The sequence below is a fragment of the Branchiostoma floridae genome, chromosome 1, assembly GCF_000003815.2.
Source record: "Branchiostoma floridae strain S238N-H82 chromosome 1, Bfl_VNyyK, whole genome shotgun sequence".
Classification (NCBI taxonomy): domain Eukaryota; kingdom Metazoa; phylum Chordata; class Leptocardii; order Amphioxiformes; family Branchiostomatidae; genus Branchiostoma; species Branchiostoma floridae.
In genome coordinates this window covers 18,745,393-18,768,056 of record NC_049979.1, presented here as the reverse complement: position 1 = coordinate 18,768,056, position 22,664 = coordinate 18,745,393, and the positions used below count along the sequence as shown (strand labels likewise).

The 22,664-nt window shown below is 41.0% G+C and overlaps 2 protein-coding genes across 5 annotated transcripts in view; one reads left to right on the top strand and one right to left on the bottom strand.

Moving 5' to 3' along the window:
- Positions 1–4,123, top strand: part of LOC118427382 (ubiquitin carboxyl-terminal hydrolase 2-like) — a gene marked incomplete at its 5' end in the record, with an annotated part of 13,253 nt that extends 9,130 nt beyond the window's left edge. Inside the window, 6 exon segments of the mRNA XM_035837153.1 lie at positions 608–672; positions 1,220–1,323; positions 1,599–1,673; positions 1,967–2,153; positions 2,394–2,520; positions 2,651–4,123. Of these exon segments, the coding sequence (XP_035693046.1) occupies positions 608–672; positions 1,220–1,323; positions 1,599–1,673; positions 1,967–2,153; positions 2,394–2,520; positions 2,651–2,735 (643 nt within the window).
- Positions 4,124–4,466: 343 nt separating this feature from the next.
- Positions 4,467–22,004, bottom strand: LOC118427363 (ankyrin repeat domain-containing protein 12-like). Of its 4 annotated transcripts, none has more exons than XM_035837128.1 (25): positions 21,832–22,004; positions 20,367–20,568; positions 18,495–18,545; positions 18,206–18,283; positions 17,517–17,708; positions 17,061–17,154; positions 16,845–16,902; positions 16,548–16,663; positions 16,203–16,342; positions 15,847–15,976; positions 14,739–14,816; positions 14,384–14,464; positions 13,830–13,917; positions 13,344–13,573; positions 12,776–12,878; positions 12,486–12,575; positions 12,072–12,234; positions 11,803–11,905; positions 9,193–11,633; positions 8,751–8,906; positions 8,346–8,497; positions 7,590–7,769; positions 7,122–7,249; positions 6,826–6,992; positions 4,467–6,569 (listed from the first exon to the last, which is right to left on the bottom strand). In XM_035837128.1, the coding sequence occupies exons 2-25, from the start codon at positions 20,541–20,543 to the stop codon at positions 6,429–6,431; spliced, it is 5,337 nt and encodes a 1,778-aa protein (XP_035693021.1). In that variant the 5' UTR covers positions 20,544–20,568; positions 21,832–22,004; the 3' UTR covers positions 4,467–6,428. The 4 variants fall into 4 exon arrangements, with proteins under 4 accessions (XP_035693021.1, XP_035693030.1, XP_035693013.1 ...); XM_035837137.1 differs by having other exon boundaries at positions 17,517–17,704; positions 18,202–18,283; positions 20,367–20,571; positions 21,832–22,000; XM_035837120.1 differs by having other exon boundaries at positions 20,367–20,571; positions 21,832–22,000.
- Positions 22,005–22,664: the final 660 nt, after the last annotated feature.

The following is a 22,664-nucleotide window of genomic DNA, read 5'->3' as shown; positions in this document are numbered from 1 at the left end:
CTCACCATATACACCGAGGAAAAGGCGGGGCATTAACGTTATTATCATATAGCCTATTCAACTGACACATAAAGCCTATCCAACTGACACAGGGCGTTTTCTGCGTGTTTACTGTAGCAACCTGCGGATGACCGCGGGTGACCCCCGGTAGAATGCTCGTTCTGTTCGATCACGTCAGATCGAACAAGATTCGTGTTCTAATACCCCGAATAGAAGTCAAATTTGACCATCGGGTTTGTTTAGTGGGGGTGTTGAAAGTCATGTTCAATCTTTTTCTATTTAAAAATCATTTATATCTTTTTAATTGTGTTGTAGTTTAACATAAATTGTTCGAAATAAAGTACAGTACGCTGTTTAATAGATATAATCGACAAATACTTAACACTAGTATTAGCGTCCTGTCCCCTCTATAATGGTGCGGTCCAAAAAGTGGTCGGTTATTCTAATAACCGACCACTTTTCAGGTTACTGCCTGATAACCCATAGGAAATGGGGGCCTCTGATTGGTCAACTCCATCTGGCTATATGATAATAACCTATAGGTGATGTCATCTCGCACAGGGGTATGTAATGATCTGATATCTTACATGTTGCTTTGTCACTGCAGTGATGAGCGGAAGGCTCGACATGCCTGGAACAAGTACTTACTCAGGGACAACAGCCAAATCACAGGTACAAATGTATATCTATGTATCTGTAGACCTCATTACTTCATGTAAGCACTTAGTGTACCTTATTGGTGCTGGTACACTTGTTAGCTATGGGAAATATTGAAGATGCAGTGTAATAGAACAAACCATCCTCAACAAACTTATCAGTATTCATTTTGAGCTGTCTTTCTTAAGGTTCTACAGTAGTAATGCAAGTATCAACTCCTTTACAAATAAATGCAGGTAATTTTTTTTTCATTTTAAGTCTTGCCCACAAGGTTAATGCATTTTCAATCCTGTGAAAGATAAAGGCCTACAACAGTTAATGAGCAGGGACTTATAACGACAGTAGTGTTACTTTTTATAAATTGTAACATGCCTGGAAAAATGGCCAAATTTCTCTTAAAGATTTGAGTTATCTGAGAGAAATCCAAGGCATAGTCAGTGAGTCACTGACATATACAATGTACTTTTGTCTTGCACCTTTGTATGTACCATTTTGAACATTTGTCCTGTAAATTTATTTTGGACATACACATGTACATGGTACATCTTTATTCTTGTTTCAGACCTGTTTGTGGGCCAGCTGAAGAGTGTACTACAGTGCACACACTGCCAGCATTGTTCTGTTACCTTTGACCCCTTCTGGGATTTGTCGCTGCCAATACCTAAGGTGAGCAAAAAAATGTTTTCAATTTTCTTCAGTACATAATACAGATGATTAGCCTGTCTTTTCTTGCTTGTTTGCTTGGAGAATCGTGATTTTTCTTGCTGTAATTTTGCCAATTTAAAGTAATCAAAGATTCTACATAGTGTTTTCAACTCCACAACCAAATAGAGTGCACTGTTTTTTTTTATATCTTACAAAGTTCTGTGGCAGTGTACACACTGATACAGAAACAATTTCTATACTAGTATTTTGCTGATGTTGAGATCTTTCTATTGCAGAAGTCCAGCATTGATGTCCGAGATTGTCTAAGGGACTTTGTTGAAGAGGAGATCCTGGATGGGGATGAGAAACCTGTGAGTTTTGGTCCTTAACAGAAAGCTGATCTAGTAAATTAGATGTTTTACTTCCACCTATTTCCATTTAAATGTGCTGCATCCAAGGTCCATTCTTGGCAAATATAAACATATTGAAGTGTAACTAGTGTTCATTGAAAGCTCTGTAATAAATGCTGTACCATTCAAGTACCTAAAGTACTTGAAAGGTATTACATATCTATATACATCTCTGGAGAGAATTTTAAAACATGCTCACTAGAGCAATCTCTACTGTACTACAAACCTTACTGAGCCCCTGCCACCCCCAACAGACCTGCTCCAAATGCAAGGCCCGTCGGAAGTGCACCAAGCGCTTCTTCCTGCAGAGGCTGCCCAAGATCCTGGTGCTGCACCTGAAACGGTTCTCTGGCATGAGGTATCGCCAGAAGCTGTCCACAACGGTCAACTTCCCCCTGGCCAAGCTCAACCTGCAGGAGTTCACCTGTCCTGAGAGCCGAGGTAAGGACTTGTGTGTAGTAGTGTGTCTGTCTTCAAGCTGAGTGGGGGCAGATTGCCGGTGGCCGGCTGACTCCCCCTGGCCAGCTATACTCCTTGACCAGGTTTGATACTATCTTATGCCACTGGTAAATCTGCCTGGAGATTAGTGTGAATCGTATGTTCCTATATTGTGTGTGTTCATTTTAACTGTTACTCCACAAGACAGTAGTATAACACATTTCCCCATTGTGTACTACATAGGAAGTGCCCCAGCCACCTATGACCTGTATGCAGTCTCCAACCACTCAGGAACAACATTTGGTGGCCACTACACAGCATACTGCAAGTACCCCACCACAGGCGACTGGCACTGCTTCAACGACTCAAGGTTAGTCTCTTCATATCCCTCCACTGTTGCTTCTGGTGTATTCCAACCATGGAGATACTTTTTGTGATGATGTGTACGATTTGATAGCCACACAGACTTGTCATATTGTTTGTTGTTTATCTATTTTCAGAGTGAGCTCCATCTCGGCCAGCAGTGTCATATCATCGGAGGCTTACGTCCTGTTCTATGAGCTACGAGACAAGTCCCGCTTGTAGTGTCAGAAAAGTACACCCCAACAATTTACTTTACATTATTCTACTCACTGTCTTCCACTGAGATAATTCTTTATAAACAGAAGTATCTTAATCATTATTTTGTGGCAAGGACATTTTCAGGCCTAGTAACAATGCGAAAGGTGTAAAGGTGTATCCTTCAAAAATGTGTCAAACAAGAAAGGTAGAAACAGTCTTCATTGTTGCGTACGGCAGGTACCCCTCAAGCAACAGCCTAAACCACAGTGGTGCTGCTGTAATGTAGAATGAACAGCTCATCTTCAACAATATTTAGTATATACCGGTAAGCAGGTTGTATTCAGCTGCATCTATTGTTCAAGGGTTGTTTGTATGTATATAGATATATAGATAACATACCTGTAACAAACAGCAAAGGTGTAATATAAAATTTGATATAGATATTCATACATATATGTATGTATGTACATGTAGATATCATCCACTAGATGACCACTACTACTGTGTAAATTCAATATGTTGTCAAAGCCAAATGTTTAAAAAGATTTAGCACCATTTCACTTAAAATGTGAAGCAAGATGCCATGGAATTATGCAGTTTCACATATCCCTTATATTGTATTTTATTTGTACATATCACATTTTACTTTACAGAATTGCAGCAGGTGCCCAATATCTTGTATGTTTTTAAAGTTTTCATGCTATATGTTGATTTTGCAATAGTGTTTGTCATTATATTATGTCACTGTTTGGTGTGTTGTTCTAGTGTCCTTTAGGATCTTTAATGAATATGTGATTGGAATACTGATTATATATTACCCCACATGGGGTTGTTTGTGCCTGGTGTGGATGGGTTGAGGATTTTTAGCACATATAAACTATACTTTTGATGTTATTTATCCTATACAAGTAACAGGACCTCTCTCGTTGGAATCAGCCAAGGGACAGTAAGATGACAGTAACAGTAACAGAACAATAGAAATCTTCAATGGTAGTCAATACCACATGTCCAGAACAGTGGCAAACATGACAAAAGTGTATTATGGCAATACTTTCTATCACAGTTCCATCTGTTGATGCCCTAGATGATGGCATCATCTCACAAACTTGGTGTTTCATGTCACAGGCTGTACTGTAGAATGGTTACAGAAATGTCAACAGCAGATAGCAGAAAGTGGCATTTTAAAGTCATCCGTGCCTGCTGTATACATGTAGGTATGGACACTTTAATGACTGTTAGAGAAAACTACGTGCACATGTAAATGTGTAGCCAGGAGAATGATCTGTAGTGAAAGCAGACGAGGGAAGTGAGAACTGTCAGATGCAGAGAAGTGGTTGATGATACTGGTGGTAGTGGAAATACACTCATGGGTCCTTAGGACAAAGGGTCTTGAATAAAGAGATCAAACCTCAGACCAAGCACTGTATTCATCATTTGATCTTTATGTCACAGTTGCAAGCACCTGTCAAAACTTTTTGGTTAGATTTTTTGTTGGGGACATTACATTTTATTTAAACAGTACATAACATTTTCACATAGTGGTGCAACCACTTTAAAAAAGATTTTGCATGTTTTGCCTGTATTGAATTTTTCTCCACTTACCGAAAAAATCAATCTGTCAGACCAACATGACATTACCTCAAGTTCTTCCAAGCAGAGGGCCATACGGAGATCTTTTGAACAATAAAATGTCTAATCCTTGTCACAGTCGATAAACTGGGCAGTGACTGAGTGAGTGAGAAAAGAATCTAGGCATGACATTCATAGGTTTATTACGAATTCAATTCAACCAACCAAATATATACAGATACTTCACATCCAATACATGATCTAAAAAAATAATAGGTAACATCTGAGTAATGCTAACAGGTGACAACTAAGACATATAACATTCACCAAGATCACCCCATGAATACAATGCATGCCAAATTCTTTTGCAAAAAAAAAGTTCACATTTCCAAGTTTCTTTTTTATACACCTTCCTCAAACAAATAAAAGGATCAGACCATTTGTCACCTTTCCTCTAAAATCTTGGTTACATACAAATCAGACTTACATGCACAACAAGCACTTTCCTTTGTCCATCGCTGTTTAAAGTTAAAAAGTAGTACCTCAATTAAGAACTCTCGGACGGAATACTACATGGTATAGTATACAATACATTGTACATTATAAAAATACAGATTCTTTATTTATCATTAGGTCAATTTCAACACAAACACTCAATTAAATTATCGAAAATTTCCCTTATATTAGCATCTCAGGCAAATATTATTAGCCATTTAGATGGCCTTGTACAATGTATGTCGCAACTGTTTTCCTATCTGTCTGTTGTCACTGCAGAAGTTATATCAAGGCACTGTAGAGGAAGTGATCAGTACTCAATCACTGCACACTCCCAGTAACACTGCTGCGGCCTGTGCCCACCATTATGGTGGTTCAACTTCATTCTGATCGAGAAGTCAAAATCTTTCATTCAAAGGGAACAATATCTTTGTCCACACATGTCATGAAGCAAATGATATACACATAGCATCATTGTTGTACAAAATATACATGTACACATCTCTGCAGCATAATAGGTCAGTACTATAAACAGAAAACTTCCATATTTATAACATTTATGTAACAACCTCACATTTAAACCTTGTTGGACAAACAAACACACCAAAGGAATTATCACAGGCAATGCTTACATAACAAGTATTATTTGGGCAATCCACTTAAACTTACCCTGCAGTGCATTGGGACACTATCATTCATAACTTAACTATCACATAAAGCTTGGCAGATATTTATGGGCTACATATTACCTACACATATCCAATATCTTTTCATGGATACATTAACATTGGAAGCATAAACATGTACACACACTGCAAATTTTCACTTGATAATACTGATTTCAAATAATTGTCATGCCACAAGAAGGCTGTTAAGGACATCAAATACAAAATGTAATCCAGCTATGTCTCCACACATAGAAGACACAATGGGCTAGTAACAACATTTTAAAAACTGCTTTGACTTGAGCGATTCCTTTAATTTTCTAATATGTCATTCAAACAAATCCTGGTGGTTTGTGTAAGAGTTAGAATTGCATAGTAGTCCTGTCCATGGGTACTGCTCATCACCCCATTTGTTGGTTAGAAGAGTCTTACAATCTCTATTGACACAGAATCAAATTTTGCAGCAATGTTAATTTGATTAGCTCCTCTTTATATGGCACAAAAGACTTACATTTCCTATTACTTGGAACTCATCATAAACTTTTAATACAAATCATGCACATTTACAAATGGCAACATTTTACAGAAAGACATGTGAGCAACACCATTATCCAGTTACAGTTTGACATGTCTGTGAAGTCTGACCTGTGGCCCAGCTTTCTACTGTATGTCTGGTACATTGAACAGAACATCATTATTCCTCACAATTACATAGCCTCCACTAGCCTTCCAGAGAGGCTACAGATAGTAACAGATAGTAGAATTTGGCAAAAATAGGGCAAATAATTGGTGAGGGAAGTTATTCTCTAGGAAAGGTAACATTTTCCCCTGCATGGAAAAATGTTGCCCCATGGTGGCCTAACTCCCCCGGTCAATGATTCTCAGTCAGCATAGTTAGTAAGCGGATGTGTAGAATATGTAGACTGTTATAGCCAGCATACTTAGTCTGGTGGAGATGAACTATTCCCCCAGGTCTCTGCAGACATGACTAGTCTTCCTCCTGCCTCCTCAGGATGAAGGAGTGCTTGAGCAGCTGTGTGGCTGACGGCCGCTGGGCTGGGTTTCTTGTCAGGCAGGCATGGACAAAGTTGTGGGCAGGAGGGGAGGCTGTGTCAGGTAGCTCAGGCACCTAAACAACAACAAAAACAAATCAAGTCTTGCAATGTATGGATAAATCTGTAGTTTAAAACAAGAAACAAGTATCATGGACATGTGCATAAGTCAGGGTAGGGATTGCAACCTGGCAGAAGTGGCAAGTGATCATGATTGGAGTGTCTGTTGACAGAGATTCTGATCAGGATCTCTGCTGGTAGAATCAGCAATTCTACCAGATCGCAATCTCTATTCTGACATGTATCAGCTGAACAGAAAGAACAGGTTTCTACCTCCTTGCCACTGCCAATGTGGAAGATGGCAGCCATGGGAGCCATGTCCGCCCAGGGTGGCTTCCCTGTCAACATCTCAAACACTGTACAGCCCACACTCCACACATCAGACTTCACACCATAGCCAGACTCTGACACCACCTCAGGAGCCATCCAGTATGGGGTGCCTAGCAATCCATAAGAATGTTTTCAAAGAAATCCTGACAATAGTCTCATAAAATAGAAAACACAAGACATGTGAGTATCTTCTTTTAAATGATCAAGAAAATACAGGAAGCAAAAGTTGGGTGACTGACCTCGCATGGACTTCAGTACTTGGCTGTTGGAGACACTGAGCCGCTCGCACACACGCCTGGCACAGCCAAAGTCAATCAGCTTGATCACACCATTGGGCATCAGCATGATGTTGTTCCCCTTCAGATCCCTGTACATACAAGAGTTGTACCAAGAGAGACGTAGTAAGAACAATAACCAATAACCCGTTGTGTGCGAACATGTGCGAACATGTACAGGGTTAGCCCTTGACAATATCCTACGGCTAGTTGGGCAGCCCTGGCTGTTTGTTAACAGCTGAACAAATAAATAAATAGTAAGAACAAGTCTTGACAACATTAAGATACTGCCTGTAGTATCATTTTACAAACAATTCAACATACTTATTGACCAATACAGTTAACATACATACATGTACACATGTTTACATCAAGCTATTGTGATCCATATCTGTAGGCAATGTTACTGTTATTATCAGCAGAGTGTCTGACCTGTGGATGATGTTGTTGTTGTGCAGGTACTCCACACCTATGAGGATCTGCCTGGTGTACCTGCTGACCACACCCTCCTCCAGCACACCAAAGCGTGCTAGCAGGGAGGCCAGGGTTCCTCCTGGGATGAACTGCATAAAGATGTTCACCACGTTACCCTCCAGACTGGTGCCCAGAAACCTGAGGGAAGAGTTGAACACATGTTGTTAACCATAAAACACCTGTTATCAAAAGAACAGATGTGAGACTTAACTCTTTCCTGTTTCATATTTTGGGGCAGACAAATTATTTTCTTTAAACTGAATTTTCTGATATTTGTATAGCAATGTAACAACCATTCGGTGTATCTCACCAGCTTTGCAGGTACAAGGTGCTGCAGCAGCTGGTTACATTGTACAGAGTGACCTAGCTTGTACAAATAGCATACTGTTTTCAAATTGAAACTGTCAAATAATATAGTCCTGTCCTTGGTGCTGAATCATACCTACATGGACTTAACATATAATTTTCAGACTACAGAGGCAATGATACTGACAATTTTCATTTGAATCAGTCTAGCAGTAGTAAAAATGGAATATTTGTGATGCATTCAACAACTTGCATCATATTTAGGTCCAACTGTACCATGAATCCACCCAAGGGCATCAAACATACCCCTACACTACACCATTAGATGGCTACAGAACAATGTCACACCTTAAGTAAATTGTCTCTTGCCACAGCTTCAATCTAATTGTATACGTGGTATCTATGTACCTGACAATGTTCCTGTGTCGGAGTGTCTGCAGCAGGTCCACCTCGTCCCGCAGCCTCTGGTACTCCTGCTCAGCCTTCTCCCAGTGAGCTGTGTTCAGTTCCACCTGCTTCACAGCAATCAACTCCCCACGGCTCGTCAGCCCACAGCACACCTACATTGTACATAGGCAGGTACAATATAGCATTGCACAAATGCAACCAAGCTAAATAGATATTAGAACAATGTCAACCTGTTGTTGAATGTTTCATACAACACCACCGATTTCTAACATTAAGTAGTGAATCCTTGTTTTCTATGTTGCAACTGAAGTACTGTATCATTCGGAAAAATTCAATGACAATGACATACATTCAATACATGAGAAGTTTTCTTTATCGTAATCAAAGTGCCTACAGATTTCTCACCTTGCCATAAGCACCCTTCCCTAACAGGTTGCCTTTCTTCCACTGAATGACTTGCTCCTCCTCCTGTGACCCCACCCCCTCAGTGCTGTAGGTGGCCACACTGCCACTGCGGCCACTACTGCGGCTGGCACAGCTGCGCAGGATACTGGTGTGAGGCTGCAATAACAATAGCTCCTGTTGTCTCTGGCAGTTTATGTACTTCTCAGTTGATTAAAAGACTTAGTATGTGTATTTTCTGCAAAAGTTACTTTGCAATAGAATCTGGGCAATAAACTGTACATCAATTTTACAAGATTTACCGGTAAGCAATAGTTAATTCAATTAGACACTGAACATTGTTATGATACAATAAGCAGGATTAGGCCTTAATTGAACAATTTACAGTCCTGTGGTTATATGCAGCCTATATGATCAAATCTGAACTTTTGCCAGGTAGCCGTACCTCAGAGTTCAGGCTGTTGAAGTCCTCCGGTCCCCGCGGAGCCATCACCAGTTCTGTGGTCTCATCAGCACCATCATAGTCATCAGGGGGGAGGGGTGTCAGGGTGCTCACCTCACTTCCATCCTCTCCCACAAACTTCACATTGTCTACTACAGCGCTGTACTCCGAGTACACAGACATGGTCTGGTCTATGTCATCTAGATCAGTTTGAAAGCTAGTCTTACGTGATGTGATTCTCGTGGACCAGCCCTCACCATTGTCTGTGTGGGGAACGTTCATGTTCCCATGGCCCAGCAGGATGGGAGCCATAGAACCATTCTCATCTGTATTCTCCTCATCCTCAAGCTGCATCAGAGCTTCTTGATAAAATGCATCCAGGTCTGAGTCATGTGAGCTTACAGACTCAGTATCATCTGGGAAGGAAGTAGTACGTGTGTCCACACTCCCAGCTGCAGACTGTCCCAAGTGAACATTGTCTCTGTTATTCTCTGTGTCAATCTGTAGCTGTACCTGTAAGTCATGGGACAGTTTACTGTTGTCAATAACCAGCTGGCCAGACTTTGTGTCAGGCAATGGAAGAGTTGATGCTTTAACGTCTTCAGTGATGTCAAAGTCTTCAGACTTGTCTGGGGGGAAGGGAAGTGTCGCTGCCTTCATGTCGTCAGAGAACTCTCTGATGGCCTTCAGGGTTTCAGGAAGAAGTTTGGGTAGGGATTTGCTCAAGGTCCCTTCCTTGAAATAGTTTCTAACCATACTGCCAACATTTCCATGTGTTTTTCCTGAGTTCTTCGCATTCAATCCATTTACCGACATTGCTAATGGGGAAAGCTGTGTCTTTGAGTCTTTAGACTGTTTCTTAGAAGTGTGTTTAACTTCCCTTATGGCTTCTTCTTCCCCATACCTTGGGGATGTGATATCTTTCAGGAGGTCAGGTGACGGTGCATAGTCCGTTTCTGCATAGTCAGTCTGAATGTGCCATCCAAGACCAGACACAAAAGCAATGGCACCTTGATCAACCTTGCTCAGATCTTCTTCAACTTCCTCCTTCTTTTTCTTCTTGCTCTTCTTTTGTTTGGCAGGTGGTTGCATTTTGCCCTTTGCTGAATCTCCTGATCTAGATTTTTTAGCAGCCGTATTAGATGTGGCAGAAGACTTAGACGAGCTTTTACCTGACCTAGTTGAGCTGCCTGAGCCCTGTCTCTGTTGTCTGTTGGATGATGTCTCCCTTGTTCTCTTTCCTGCACTTTTCTTGGTGGGTTTGGCACTACTAGGCTTGACATTTTGTGTGTCATTTTGTGTGAGAATTGGCAGGAGACTGAGAAAGTCTTGTATTATTGGTGTGGGCTCATCCATTGTTGTCTGTGGGGTTGGGTTTATAATTTCAACAGAAGGCAGAATGAGACTAGACTGCACATCATTATCATTATTTACAGTTTTGGACGTTGTTGAGTCTGTAGCCATGCTACTGTCAGTTTTATTGCTAGTCATGTTGATATTTGTGCATTCAGAAGCAGTCAATCTTGGCAGTGTGTTAGTTGAACCAGGACTAGACATACTGTGTGCAACATCAGTTTCACTACCCCTGTGTTCTTGAGTGGAACCTTCCACATCCACCTCTACTGCATTTTGTTTGCATTCTACTGTTGGTTGAACTGGATAGTAGTTCTGGTCCTTCCTCATCATGAGCTGTTCACTCAGTCTGTATGATATTGTGGCATATCTGTCGGAATCTGGAGTCTCACAGACACGCACTTCTTGCTGTGGAGATTTAGGCTTCATAGAGGACTGTTTTAAAGTCTTCTTTTGATATGGCACAACATCATCCAAGCCATTTGTTGTGACTACCTTCTTTTTAGTTCTTTTCTTTCTTGCATTATCTTTGCTTGCGCTTCCTTTTGACACCACAAATTCTGAAATGCTTGTTGTCTCATTGCTCTCTTTTGGACACTTTGAGTTTTTTTCAGCATGACTTTTACATCCTTCATCCTCTGTTTCCTTTGCTCCAGTAGAGTCTTTGTTCTGGGTTTCTGATAGTTTTGTGTTGGCACCATTTTTCAATGCTTTCTCACCAGAAACCCCTTGAACTGCTCTATGTCTATCTACCTGCTGGTCATCACTTGCTGGTGCCACAGTTGGTTTGTTAGCTGATTTTTTTACTGATTTGATTTGCATAACTGCATGCTGGACTTCCTGGCTTGTGGAATCTGGTGAGCTTGAGTGTTCTGTAGAAGTTTCTGTCTTCTGATGAGTATCTGGAGCAACAGGTGGTATGCTCCTATGATGAGTGTCTGCCTTGCCTTTGCCACATCCTAGTCTTTGTGACCTTCCTCTTAGCTGACTGTCTTCTATAACAAATGATGAAGATCTTGAAAGCAGTGAAGATGTATTGGTTCCACTGACTACAGAACCCTCCTTCTCTGCTAAATCTTCAGTACTGCCATCTGAAAACACAATTATCAACATTTATACCAAAAAAAATAGGTAAAACGTATGAAAAAAACACTGCAAATGTGAACTGTGAACAGTAAATGGGAAATTTCTGGTGATTATAAATGTATGAACAGCAGAGCTCTGCAAATCTTATGTGCCAATGTGTCAAGTATTGCTTACCCTGACTTCTTGGAGATGTCTCTACTGATGTTTCTCCTCCGCTGCACAGGAACTGGCGAGGTGAGGGAGGGGGCAGGAAGGGGGAAGATTCACGACTTTCCTTCTGATGAAAAGAGGAGGGAGGAACCTGAATCCCACAAGAACCTAACTTATATTCAATAGACTTGAACCTATCTTACTCTTTAAAGAATATTGACTAGAACTGTATCTTTACTAAACTTACAAGTACAATTTAGAGATGAGTCCTCCCAGATGGCCCCCACACCTACCTGACTACAGAGTGACCTGCTCTCCTCCTCCTCCCTGTGCTCCAGATGAGGAGAAGGCAGCCTGTACTGTAACCTGCTGGCCTGTCTGATGTACATCTCACATGCCGCTGCCACATCACCGGCACAGGGGTCGGAGTTCACCCGTCTGTCCCGCGGGGAAAACCTGTAAGAAAATGAGCTCACGTTGTATCAACCTATTTGGTGTCCATGCAGCCAGACTAGTTTTGCAGCTAGTGTACACCATGTATGAAATAAATATGATGTTCTGGCATCAACCAAATCTAGTATTCAGTACTTGTCATCAGTACCCCACCCCCACCCCTCTAAACAAACAAAGATCAGAAATTTTATTGATGTTACTACATTATGTAAAAAATCATTGAAAAGCTCTGTATAACATTGAAAGGTACTTACTTCTTGCTGCATGCAGATCCAGAAAACGACATGATTCTCGGTCTTTTCTGTATCAGAGCACCAATGGGGCTGTTCTCTAGTCTCTGAAGTCTGCAAAATTATACAAAGAATATAGCTCAGTCTATAAAACTGTACGTGTATGTTATTCAGCATTAGACATTCACCCTGATACCCTTAATGTGCCTGATTGCATTATTCAAGACAAACAGTCATCAGCACAGACTTCACAGCATCAGGATTTCTCATTGCAGTGACATAATCAGTTACAAATATCCAAGGCAGATCCTTACCGTTTCTCCTTCACCCCATCTGTGATGCCCAGCTCCAGCATGGTGACTGACACAGGGGCCACCAGCTGGGGCAGCGGATCCTGTTGCCGTGGAGACGGATGAGCTAGAGGGACACATGACAAGGTTACATCATCCAGTTCTCATAAAGGATGGATGAACAATTCAGTTTGCATAGCCATCCATTTAATTAATGTTGAAATATAATAGTCTACAGGAGCTAGTCTAAATTCTGGTTGGAAGTTTATGAATGTTGAGTATACTTCTTACACACCTTGTAAGAGCCTTTCAAGACCAAAAGCACAATATACTGTGTCTTCAGGATACATTTGCATCTGTTTTCAAACTAAAACTTTCAATATAGTCCCTGTCCTTGGTGCTGAATCATACCTACAGGGTATTGACTAATAATTTTCAGACCTACAATTGCCCTTTGAATTAGTTTAGCTGTAATAAAATTAGATATCTGTTATGCATTAGGCAACTTGCATCATATATAAGTCCAAGTGTACCATGAATCTACCCACAGCCATGAAACATCACCCCACACTTAGTTACTATCATTACTCACAGTGTCTGGCCATGGTTGTGATCTTCAGCCTGCCCTTCCCCCTGATGTGTAAGGATGGGGAGTCTGTCACACCACGGAGCGCAGTCTTTAGTTTGTTCTGCTTGACCTGTGCCCTGGACAGGATGAGGGGAGCCAGTGTGGCCCTGTCACTGCTGTTCTGTCGGGTCCGGTGGTGTCTGGGGGGAGTCTTACTGGATACACGAGGAACCCCTAATTTCCTCACAGAATCCCTGAAGTACAAAAAAACAACAACTTTGAATCATCATTCTCAATGAAAACAATTATTACTCATTATCACAATTGCACACATTACAAATTTGGCATATGCAAACCTTGAAAAATGTGGAACATCATGAATATTATACCTAACCTATTTTCAACACTGATACAAACAGTTAATTCTATATTTGATCTTATCCCCTACATAGGATGTGGCATCTTATTGATTTAATCTCAGCCCACATCAACTGTATATAATTGTCTCACCTTGGACTTGACTCTCCATCCGCCATGCCAGGATCAGCTACATGAAGCTTCCTCTCCTCTGCAGCCAGGTGCTGGAGCGCCCGGATGTCTGTTTTCAAACCATTGGTCAGTGACATTTTCTGCTCACCACAACATGATATTTACAAAGCTTCACATGCAGCTATACAATAGCTAATCCTTTCCCCAATTATAATTGTCATACTGGACAAGAAGTGTACTAAAACAAATAGTTATTACTTCTTCTTCTAAGACTATCAATAAATTCAACATTTTTGTCATAAAAAACATGATATTCATAATCATGACATCTCCAGGTACTAGTATATGTCCCACCAGGCAGTCCATGGGGCTCATGGGTACTTGTCATAAAGGCCTTCAACAAAATGAATTCATGTTTCACATCCATAATTGATTAGGACTGGTGCAGACTGAATGGTAACTGAAAGGTCACTTCTGTAGTTATAATGTGACAGCCTGATCATGATGTAACAAAGGATGACACGTTGTGAACAAACCACATCATTACCACAACCAATCACAGCCCTGTTACTTACGGAGGGGGGTGGAGCTCAGCACTGGCGAGCTGGAGGAACGTCCCTGTATGGAATCATCCAATGTCTGCTCTTCCTTTTGTTCTGTGGAGGCAAACAAGGGAAAAGGTCAAGACACAAAACTACTCCTATATAAAAGGTGACCATTGAAAATCTGAGCCCCTTGGGGGGTATTTTCCTGTGACAATTGGTTACTCATTACCAGACTGAAAATTTTCTTGCCTGCACTAAATCTATACTATACATGTACGCAGATAGACAAAATATGTATCACCTCAAAGAACAAGGTGTGTTTGAAAATGTGCGCATGTATGATAGATCGTTATGATTAGATCTGCTTCATCATTACTGTTCTTACCTGCAGGGTTTCTGGATGGAGGTCTAACTGGAGTTAGCTCTCTGCTTCTGTCCGAGTGGGTGGCCTCTGTCCATGCCTCTGATATTACAATTACAAGAAATCAATTAAAGAAGAAAGTAAAGGAAGGTTTTGATATATTTCTAAAATGAAGTAAGTACAACAAACACCGTCTTCAGTCTGACTTTATGTAGGTGCTTAATCATGTCCAGATCTAGATTGCTAAATCTACTTTTCCACAACATTGGTTAATATGTATTTACATGCAAATACGTTCCTTTGTGTTACTGTTGGAGTGATGGTTGCAACATTTCATGCATTGTTTGTTTTTCTTCATGACAGTAAATTCCCTGCCGTGTAAGTGCCCCAACTTTCCCAATATTCTTTTTATATCGTAGACACAAGGGAAATACAAATCATATCAAATCTTTAAGATTTCAAGAAAAAAAATGGAGTCTGAAGTAAATCACATTTTACCTGTCCAGTTTATTGAGCAAACTGTTGCCCTACTGACTGGTTATTCACTCATCAATTATTAACAAATAACCCTTTGTTATTTTACAGACTACAAAATTGGTACTACAGACAGTACAATTACCATTTCAATAAGTCAATAGAGGGAACTGATATGGCATTTCAGTAAAGCCTTAGTCACACATAAGCAGAACATGGCTCCCAACCACCAGTCAGTCAAGGTTGGTGGTAGGTCAGGAGAAGTCTGACCAGAGTCAAATTTCACTCTCAAACACACACTGACTACTACTGACTTACTCCTAACCACCTGCCAATCACCAGCCAACCACCAGCCAACGTCTAATTAACCACCAGCCTACCCATTACAGACCTCCCTGTCCCGGCCAAAAATTTCAAACATTCAGCTGGTGCATGAACACCACCCAACTGCAACAACTACCAGCTGACTCTGGCCAGGCAGCTTCTGAGCCACTCCCAACCAAGGTTAGGAGGAAGTTCAGGAGGCCTCTTCGGCTATGTGTATGTTCAGACCTACACAATATTCTTAAATAATATCATAATTTTTTTTATTTCATAATGATTACATTGAACCAAAAATGATGAGTAATATTTTTTTCTACTAAGGTACATTACTAACCTCTAAGTGCACTCTTGAGTCTCTTTCCCTTGGCCACCTCAGCAGGTGTCATTCCTGCATCGTCCACACTCGTGATGTCTGCCCCATGTTCCAGCAGTACAGCTGAACACTCCTCGTGGCCATGGGAGGCCTGGGGAAAATATCGCACAACAATCAATGCATTCTTCACATTATGTACTTTTCTTCAGCCATAGTCTTCAGACTCACAGCAATTACATTCTAGAGATTCCAATGTAACAAAATTTGTTAAACTTTTGACCATTTGAGGGCTGGTTTTCTACTTCTGTGCCTTAGATCACTCCATGCGATATTATCTTTACTTCAATGTAATGATAATTGTTGACACAATTACTTACTGAGACATGTAGCGGTGTAGCCCCAGACCATCCTTTAACATTCACATCAGCTCCACCCTCGATCAGTGTCAGAACTGAGGAGGTTTTGCCAACCTGGGAGGCCCAGTGGATGGGGGTCAAACTGCGCTTGTCTGGAGCATCTGTAAAATAAAATAGACACATTTTGAAGGTGAACTGAAATATAACATCTGGGCACAAGTTAGATCCTGAATCCACTTAAGGTACTCTTTGGATTTTCATTACTAGTATAGTACATGTCCATGGGATGACAATTTATTCATGTTATCACCAAGAGCGATGTAATGATCTATTTACATTCCAACATGAATGTTCCAAGTCTCTTACCAACATCAGAGCCTCCTTTGATAAGAGCTGCCACCACCTTCTCTGACCCCTGACCCTTAGCAGATGCAGCCAGGTGCAGGGGTGTCTTACCCTCATCATCATAGGCAGTCACATCTCTGGGGACACAGAAAGTTAAGTCAACATACAAGGTATGTTTCAGAATCTGGACTCACACAAAACATGAAATCAAACCTTAATCACATTATGTAACTTTACAGCTAAAATCCACCTCAAAACTAGAACATCCTTCTAGCAAAAGAAGTTATCCATTAGCTACAGGTGTACTCTAATACTTACGCTCTCTTTCCAATCAGCTCTTTTACAACATCTGTAGGATTATGATGACCTGGAACAACTGCAAGAGAATAAAGGTTTATTGTACACTCAAACAAACATCGAGTTCTGATGCACTATTCTCTACTGGTACTTAAATATGGGTAGATTGAAAGTCAGGTGCACAAAATCACATAACTGGTAAACGAAATGTCCCAGTAGAGAAGGGTAGAAACATACGATCTTGGAACATGTCCATGTCCCTTGTTGCCAACAGGAGGGGTGAGAAGCCTTCAGAATTACTGCAGTTGATGTCAAGGGCCTTTCGACCACCCTGGAAAGGACAAACAGTTTTAATTCTGACAGAAATGATGTGTACAAATAGCTTATTTAAACTTTAAAAGTAGAATACCAACGATTCTGCCTGCGTGCTAAATGATAAACTTGAAGTTGAAGAATACATCTTTGTCCAGTATTTGAAATTACATGTCCTCTGGATCTGAGTCAATAATTTCTATCTTGACTCACCTGTAAGAGGAAATCGAATTTCTTTTGTTGCATGGCGATATCTGTAAACTCAATACATTATCCTTAACCTTCTCCCTGCTGCCTATCCCCGTAACCAATAGAGAACTGGTAGCCAAACAGCTACTTAAATGTGCTTTAGGTTAATACCCTTTGAATGGCAGGCCTTACCAACAATGCCTTGACTTTCCTGGTGTTTCCCTGCCAGGCAGCCTGCAGCAGGTGTCTGTGGGACGTCCCCACCCTGTCCACAGACTCCAGCAGCATGCGACACAAGTGTGCAGGGGCCAGGTCCATGGCTGTCTGGCCCTCATGGTTACGTAAGGTGATGTCAGCACCATATTTCAACAACAGGTCTACTATCTGTAAGTCAAGATAAACAAAGCTGCATCTCAGTACATATTTATATTTAAACATCTACATTTTCCAATATGTGTTAAAAGTACATGTATATTTGTACTGCATTACATGTATCTTTAGAAGGTTTAAAAACTATACAAGAACAGATGGTCACCTAGATTTAATCTTTAGGTAAGGCCAATTATACTGATAGCAATCAACTAGGCCAGTATAAGCCCTTTGTGTGCATGAGGGATCAGAGTCACCTGACTCCTTCCTGTGCCAAAGTTTTGTTGTTGGTAACACAGTCAGGATATTTTGTTCAAAACACTTGATTTTACATATTCTATAAAACCTAATGTGTCATATTCTATAAAACTACTGGTCCAGAATATTGACAAGTCAGAAGATATCTTGCACCTATAACCTCTCTGCTTGTACTACTGGCATATGTAAGCTGCTCTCTGGGAAACCAAATGGACCGTATAACTGTAGTTTCTGTTAGTCACAGTAGTACCTACCCTGGTGTGGCCGTTCTGTGCAGCCCAGATCAGGGCTGTGTTTCCTGTTCTTGGCTCCTTCACATCAATACTGATGACCTGTAAGACACACAATGCTGTTGAACACGAACAGGTGGCAGCCAGTAAAAAAAGTCAGAACACATGGAGACTCTGAGAACATGGGACAGTCATGTGCACCATACCTGGTGTGTGGTACTTTATCCCAGTCATGCTAGATGATTACCTCTCCTGGGTACACACATAATTCATAAATGAATACTGGTAGATTTTGCTGTATTCTGGTACTTACGTCTTGGCTGCGCCGCTGCAGGAAGTTGAAAACTCTTTCATAGTCACCACCCTGAAATAAAGAATAAATGTTCGTGTTATTCCTTTTGGTAAAAATCTCATTTAACGGGAGGTGCCCCAACACGGTACGCTTTTTCTTGCGCTCGAACTCATGGCGCTCCATCGCTAGTTGCCTGAGAGTGGTCAAATTTTGATGACTGATTTTTTTACACATAGATTTGAACAACATACTTGAATAAGAAATGCATTCATGTGGTTCATGAACCTTATGCGCTGCGTGTTACAAGCGGCAAACACTGTAAGACAATTTCGTGTATGTAACCTTCCAATTTTGTGCTACGCTGGACAGTGTGCCTAACTTGGTACGCTTTTTTTACATTTTGCTCTCTTCAGACGTAAGTGGTAAATTTAAGTACACAGAAAAAAATTAATAGCATGATATTTTAGCTTTCTTTTGACACTAAAATCGTGACTGTATGTACTTCTTGTCTCACATGAGGAAGGCTGTACCTAGAACAATCCAGCTGATGTGTTTACGGGCAATGGGCTGAATGCACTGATTGTGAACGCCCGACTAAAAAAGCCAGTACGAAAAAACGACACCGCCAACATCAACAAAACTCTGTCTGATTATATGAAAATATCATTTACATCTCTCTATCAAGTCTTATTTTCATAGACAGCACGAATCATTTGTTACAGTCAAATAAATCTTTGGAGCGTTCTCTAGTCTGCCACCTTCACGGCCACACTCCCTTGGGAGTACAATGGTGGCAATGTTTATGTCGCTTCCTTTTGCTTGCTTTTCTACTCAACAAACATTTAAAGACCCATATTCATAGTGTTTTATGGAGCTTTATTTATGTGTGTCATGGCAGTTGTGTGACTGCTTGAAAGAGTTCGTATAGTTAGCGACACGAGCCGCCAATACGCAGAGGCCGGTGACCGCAGTGATTCAGCACTGTCAACATTACCATTAGAATTCTGTTTTTAAAAAAACATGAAGTAAATATGTTAAAGTATACTTGGAATGCAAATTAAAGCTGTGTGCATGGACTTGGTTTATTTGCCTTTGTAATCAGCATAGTCAGTGGTAACAAACACGGTGTACTTATGGATAATAAGATCAGCAAAAAGTCCGTGCCGTCTTAGGACGGGAACCGTCTTAGGGCGGCCCCCGTTAACCTTTGTCCAGACATGCATAAGCAAGACACACTAACATTAACAATTTTAATGTCTTATATTATGTTGGACTCAACACAATCTAATTTTACACATAAACCAGCAAGCTTTTAATGCTTCCGTAGTAGTGATATGCAGCTGTCCTACCTGAGTAGGCATACCTGTCTTGATATAAAAAAATGCAGAGGAAACTACACAAAGAATAACAATTAAAGATTGGAATCCAAATTGACTCTGAACATTGGATTCCTGAATACCCTCTTTCTTGGACACAGCAGCCTCATATATTTGCCTGCTATTGACAACTAACATTTTCCGACTTATCAAAACAGTTTTCTTTACATATGGACTGTTATCCCTGTAGATCCCTTTTGGTGGGAATCACTTTCAAGGTGGCTCAATGTCCAAACTCTTCATTGTGCATGTGTCTGAGCATCATATTATGATTTATATAGATAGAGTAGTGTAATATTTCATATGCTTCAAAGTATTTAAATGTGCCTTCAGAACCATTAAATACTCCAGACTACTACAGTAGTAGGAGTATAATTCTCCATTCACAGTGAAAATCAAACAAGGGATTTTCAATGGAAATCTGCTACCTTGTGAAAAATGATAATGCCATTATGCACATGTATATGGCAATAAAAGTAACATAACCTTTTCATATGCTTTAGAACAGTAGATTTACCTTGGCCGCTGCCAGAAATAGTTCCTCCAGACCATGCAGTCTCTCTGAGCTGAAGAGGCTGGAGGCGATGTCATGGTAGTGGCGCAGGAGGTGTTTGTGGGACCTGCCAGCTTTCTGCAGAGGCCGCAGCTTGTGGTTGGCACCTCCGGATGAGTTGGACGGAATAGCAGCAGGCATTGGTCTTCTGCTGATGGCTTACATGCTGCTGGGAAATCACAGCAAGGTTTAACACATCATATCTGTACTGGAAGCAGCATTGGTGCAACATTGCCTGAGATAGTTTTTTTTTATAATTAAGCCATAGCGTTTAAAGTTTATTACTGTCATTATCCCATTAGTCCCAACACACCTATTAACCACAAGAGGAGAAATGAGTGCATTTGACAGATGGTCTGGACACTAAGTCATAAATACATTTAGCAGATGTGAATTATTTAGTGCACTGTTGGGCCGAGTTAGCTGTTTGGTTTAAAGTGCCGTTTATCCTGCAGAAATGGGTTTTTCGTGAATTGATCCCCAAAATAAATATTTGTTTTCAGGTGCCTGTTTAAATAGGTGAAGTGATGGTGTAGTGGCATAAAGCACATAACATGGTAACATGTAATATATTAAGGAGAATGTCCTCTTACTCGAAATAGAAAACTTTTTTTCCAATTAGCAAATGTTGCTTTAGACAACTCTGTTTGTGTCTGAAAACAGTTCTGTCTGATATTGTCTGGCATTCCCGCTGTGTTGTGAAATGTTAGACTGATTCATGGTTCAATGGCCTTGCTTTTAAAGGCCTGAGTCCACAAACACAACAGCTAGTGCGGATCAGGTGAGCTAACACTGCCCACATGTAACAAAGACTTCATGTTGCCCCTGACTTTCCGGCTGGTCCGTTTCCCAGGTTTTCTGGTTACCTGATCGGCCATTGCACAACACCTGTCGTACTTTCAACGTTATCAATGGCTCAACTGGAGGCGTTTACTACATCACATGTATTATACAAATTGTCTGGATTATCACAAGTTGATCGATGCTATCGATGCTAGGTGGTAACGGTTTAACCATTTCATTTGTCTGCAATGTTGGAGATGCCATGCGAATCGGGCAAAAATTCACGTTTAACGTTATCAATAGCTTTCCTCTGGTAGTTGAATAGCTGGCATCTTTTATAATTCTTATAATTAAGTTTTTAAACTTTGGCTAAAGTTTTCAACATAGTTGCGTTCTTGAAAATATCAGTCGTCTCTCAATGACTGGGAAACTACGAGTGATCTGTTCTCTTGCGACTTGTACAGACACGTAGTCGTTAAATCACACTAGATTGACCGTAAATGACGGCATGTTGCACAAATGACTTAATCCCAACCTTAAACGTTACCTGGACGCACGACGCTAAACCGCCCCAATCGAACCACACAGGTAAATGCCGTTAACGTGTTAATTACTACCTGACCATATTAACGTCAAAATGTCTCACCTGGCTTAACTTTAGACTCCCATTTCTCCCGAGAAGTGTGTCGAGTTCGTTACTGTCCCGATCACCCCATACTGGGTCTGAATAGGAAAATCTCTGCCGGGTGAGTCAGTTGAAACTTTGTTTTCGTTGCCTGCTAACTCCAAGGTAAATATTCAAAATGGCGCCCAACTATCGCGCGTTCCCGCGAGACCGCCAGGTGCATGATGACGTCATGGCCAGGTGAACAGGTGTCTCCGCTGTCTAAAGCGATGCTCCCAGGTGTTCTTGCAATCTTCTTTAGCCAGACTGTGACAAGGATATTACTCACCCACGTGCAGCAGCTTCTAAAACACTTCCAGGTGGGCCTTCCCGAGATATCCGGGTGATAGAGTTTCAAGAAGATGTGAAGTGGACGGGGACTTGGTGGGACTTTGTATTGAAAAGCAGGTGAAAGGAAAGGAAACCCTCGCACAGTCGGCGTTTGGTTCTCATCGGCTTACCAAATATGTTAAGTTCGCAAATATGAATATAGAGAGCTGAATAAACTTTTGACGGTACCTTCAATGGTCTTTTCCACTGTTTAGCATATTTCTGGATTCCATGCGACTGTTTTAACGTTATGCGCATTGCTTGAAACGTACGCCGATAACGTTAGTTTGTCCCGAAGAGGTCCGACTGACTTGAGTTTTTTCGAGGACAGGCGAGTTTTTTCGAGGACAGGTAAGTACAGGTGCCTTTTTGTAATACCTCGGCAGGTGCTACCGGTTCTTTGGCCCTTATTTATAGAATCCTCGGGAATTATAAAGCCCTTTTATCAATGCCCACCAAACACGCTGATTATTTCCGTCTCGTAC

Coding starts and splice junctions, on each gene's coding strand:
- LOC118427363 (XM_035837128.1), bottom strand. CDS start 20,543: ATGCCTGCTGCTATTCCGTCCAACTCATCCGGAGGTGCCAACCACAAG. Junction 16,343..16,547: donor CAAAGGAGGCTCTGATGTTG/GTAAGAGACTTG, acceptor TTTATTTTACAG/ATGCTCCAGACAAGCGCAGT. Junction 14,817..15,846: donor ACTCAAGAGTGCACTTAGAG/GTTAGTAATGTA, acceptor TTGTAATATCAG/AGGCATGGACAGAGGCCACC.